The sequence below is a fragment of the Otolemur garnettii genome, unplaced genomic scaffold, assembly GCF_000181295.1.
Source record: "Otolemur garnettii isolate 467f Iridium unplaced genomic scaffold, OtoGar3 scaffold00011, whole genome shotgun sequence".
Taxonomy (NCBI): domain Eukaryota; kingdom Metazoa; phylum Chordata; class Mammalia; order Primates; family Galagidae; genus Otolemur; species Otolemur garnettii.
This window is the reverse complement of record NW_003852406.1, coordinates 3,346,475-3,349,098: the sequence shown is the minus strand read 5'-3', so window position 1 is coordinate 3,349,098 and position 2,624 is coordinate 3,346,475. Positions and strand designations below refer to the sequence as shown.

At 37.5% G+C, this 2,624-nt stretch overlaps 1 protein-coding gene across 2 annotated transcripts in view; it reads right to left on the bottom strand.

The window, feature by feature from the left end:
- LOC111723411 (ubiquitin carboxyl-terminal hydrolase 8-like) overlaps window positions 1-2,624 on the bottom strand; it is a 25,028-nt gene that overhangs the window by 4,478 nt on the left and 17,926 nt on the right. For both annotated transcript variants that reach the window (XM_023510075.1, XM_023510076.1), the window contains one exon: window positions 352-437. In XM_023510075.1, coding sequence (XP_023365843.1) covers window positions 352-437 — 86 coding nt within the window. The remainder of the gene's footprint in view (window positions 1-351; window positions 438-2,624) is intronic.

Here is a 2,624-nt window from a genome sequence, read left to right as displayed (position 1 = left end):
CCTCCCAAGTAGCTGGGACCACAGGCGCCCGCCACAACGCCCGGCTGTTTTTTGGTTGCAGCCGTCATTGTTGCTTGGCGGGTCTGGGGGTGGCGGGCGCCTTAGCCGGTTGAGCTACAGGCGCCGAGCCATTCTAACCATTTTTTAAAATTTCAATAAGAAGTATTAACACATGAATGTAATATAGATGATACAGCAAAAGATTTTTATTTTTGTGCCCAGTTAACATAAGACTTATTTCTAGGAATTGGGATATTATATGCATGGTCAGATATAGAAAAATAAATTCTAAATATTATTTTCATCTTCTAAATTTACATTCTTTGAAAGATTTCATAATAATGTCTATACCTTAGTTTAAGGCTTTCAGAGAGTCTTTCAGCTTCTTCAATAGCTTTTTTGATGTTTGCAGGTCCAAGCATTGAATGAAAATAGTCCTAAAATTATAGGAAAACCGTCCCATACTGTTAGTACTGAGCATTGCACATAGCACTAAAGCTGAAAACATTAAAATCATGGTGCTCATATAAAAGAAAGTTTGATTATGAATTAAGTATTTTTTAAACTTTTAACCTATGCTAATGGACAATTTATTCCCCAAATGTTTTAAAAGTATCTCTTCAGACCATTAGTATAATTTTTAAAACCCACTAATTAATAAATTTTATTTATTTATAAGGCACTATTAAGAAATGTAAATGCTATTCTTACTGTTTATAAGAGCCAAAAAGCAAAGTTTTCAAGAGTAAAATATATTTTCTTATTACAAATATGTACCTATTTTCTCTAGTCTCAAAAACAATAAAGCAAATTGTGTAGAGATACATTACACTTGTTTTGTTTACTTGTTTTAAAATATTTTTGCTTTCATCTGTACTTTAAAATACCTATCCATGTCAAACTACTCATGAACCATTAAACAAGTTTTACACTTAAAGAAACTCCAAATAACCAAAAACCAAATGACAAAAAATAAACCATCAGGCTTGGTTCCCGTAGCACAGTGGTATGGCACCAGCCACATACACCAGGGCTAGCAGGTTCGAACCCAGCCCAGGCCAGCTGAACAACAACTGCAACAAAATATAGCTGGGTGTTGTGGCAGGCGCCTGTAATCCCAGCTACTTGGGAGGCTGAGGCAAGAGAATAGCTTAGGCCCAAAGTCGGAGGTTGCTGAGAGCTATGACACAGCACTTTACCAAGGATAACATAGGGAGACTCTGTCTCAAAAAACAAAACAAAATTAAAAAACCAGGAATAACTATCACTAGTATGCCTTTTAAAAAATACAAAGGTTGGCTCAGTGCCTGTGGCTTAAACTGGCTAAGGCGCCAGCCACATACACCTAAGGTGGTGGGTTTGAATCCAGCCTGGGCCCACCAAACAATAATGACAGCTGCAACCAAAAAATAGCCGGGCGTTGTGGCAGGCGCCTGTGGTCCCAGCTACTTGGGAGGCTGAGGCAGGAGAATCGCTTGGATAATTTACTAACAAGCATAATGAAGTTATTTTTTAAAATCACTTCTCCACGAGGTCATTCATTAGATCCCACAATCAGCTATTTTCAAGTCAAAGTTGGTTTGACATGATGGTACTTAATTAAATCAGCTAAATACTGGGTTTGATTTGCCATAATATGTCAATATGATTTTCCAATTAGAGCCTGCTACCACAGTTCATGAGAAATTATAGTTTTAAAATTATAATAATGAAAATTTGTAAGAAGAAGAGCCAGTGACCAGAAATACCCATCTTAGGCTATTTGAGAGGCAGTCATGAACAGATGGCACTGATGGAGCAAATCAGTTGGTAACCATTATCATATCTGGCCTAAAAGTAGATCACACTTCAGCTAAGTTTGTTTTTCTAAAGCCTAACTATGTTAGAAGGGCCCTTTATTATCTAATTCCAATAAAAGTGTACAGTTTGTTCAATAATTTATCTACTAAACATTATAGTGCTCTCAGTTACCACAATATCCTGACTACTGAGGTAATACTCCTCTAACAGAAAACATGATGTAACCAGTGTTGTTAATTTCTTTTTTTCTTTCTTTTGAGACAGATTCTCACTTTGTCACCCTGGGTAGAGTGCCATGGTGCCACAGCTCACAAAAACCTCAAACTCTTGGGCTTAAGCAATTCTCTTGCCTTAGCCTTCCAAGTAGCTGGGACTACAGATACCTGCCACAACACCTGGCTACTTTTTAGAGACAAGGTCTTGCTCCGGCTCAGGCTGGTCTGGAACCTCTGAGCTCAGGCACTCCACCCGCCTAGACCTCCCAAGTACTGGGATTAGAGGCATGAGCCACTGGACCCAGCCTTGTTGTTAATTTCTGATAAAAATAAAACACAAAGTAAAAACCAAAACCACTATATCTTGTTTTATTCATTTTTACACAAGAACTCATTAAAAGGCCAGCCTGTAAGCCCAGCGTAGCCCTATTTAAATAAGTCAAAAACACTGTGTTTGGGGATACCTGTTACACACTAACAGGAGACAGATATCCCCTTAATATTAGTGAAGTTTCCTATTGTTTGTCTTTCTGTGCTCTTAAAGGAGCACAGTTAAAGGCAGTATAAATACTTTCAAATTTTCTTTTCTTTCCTTTTTTTTTTTTTTTT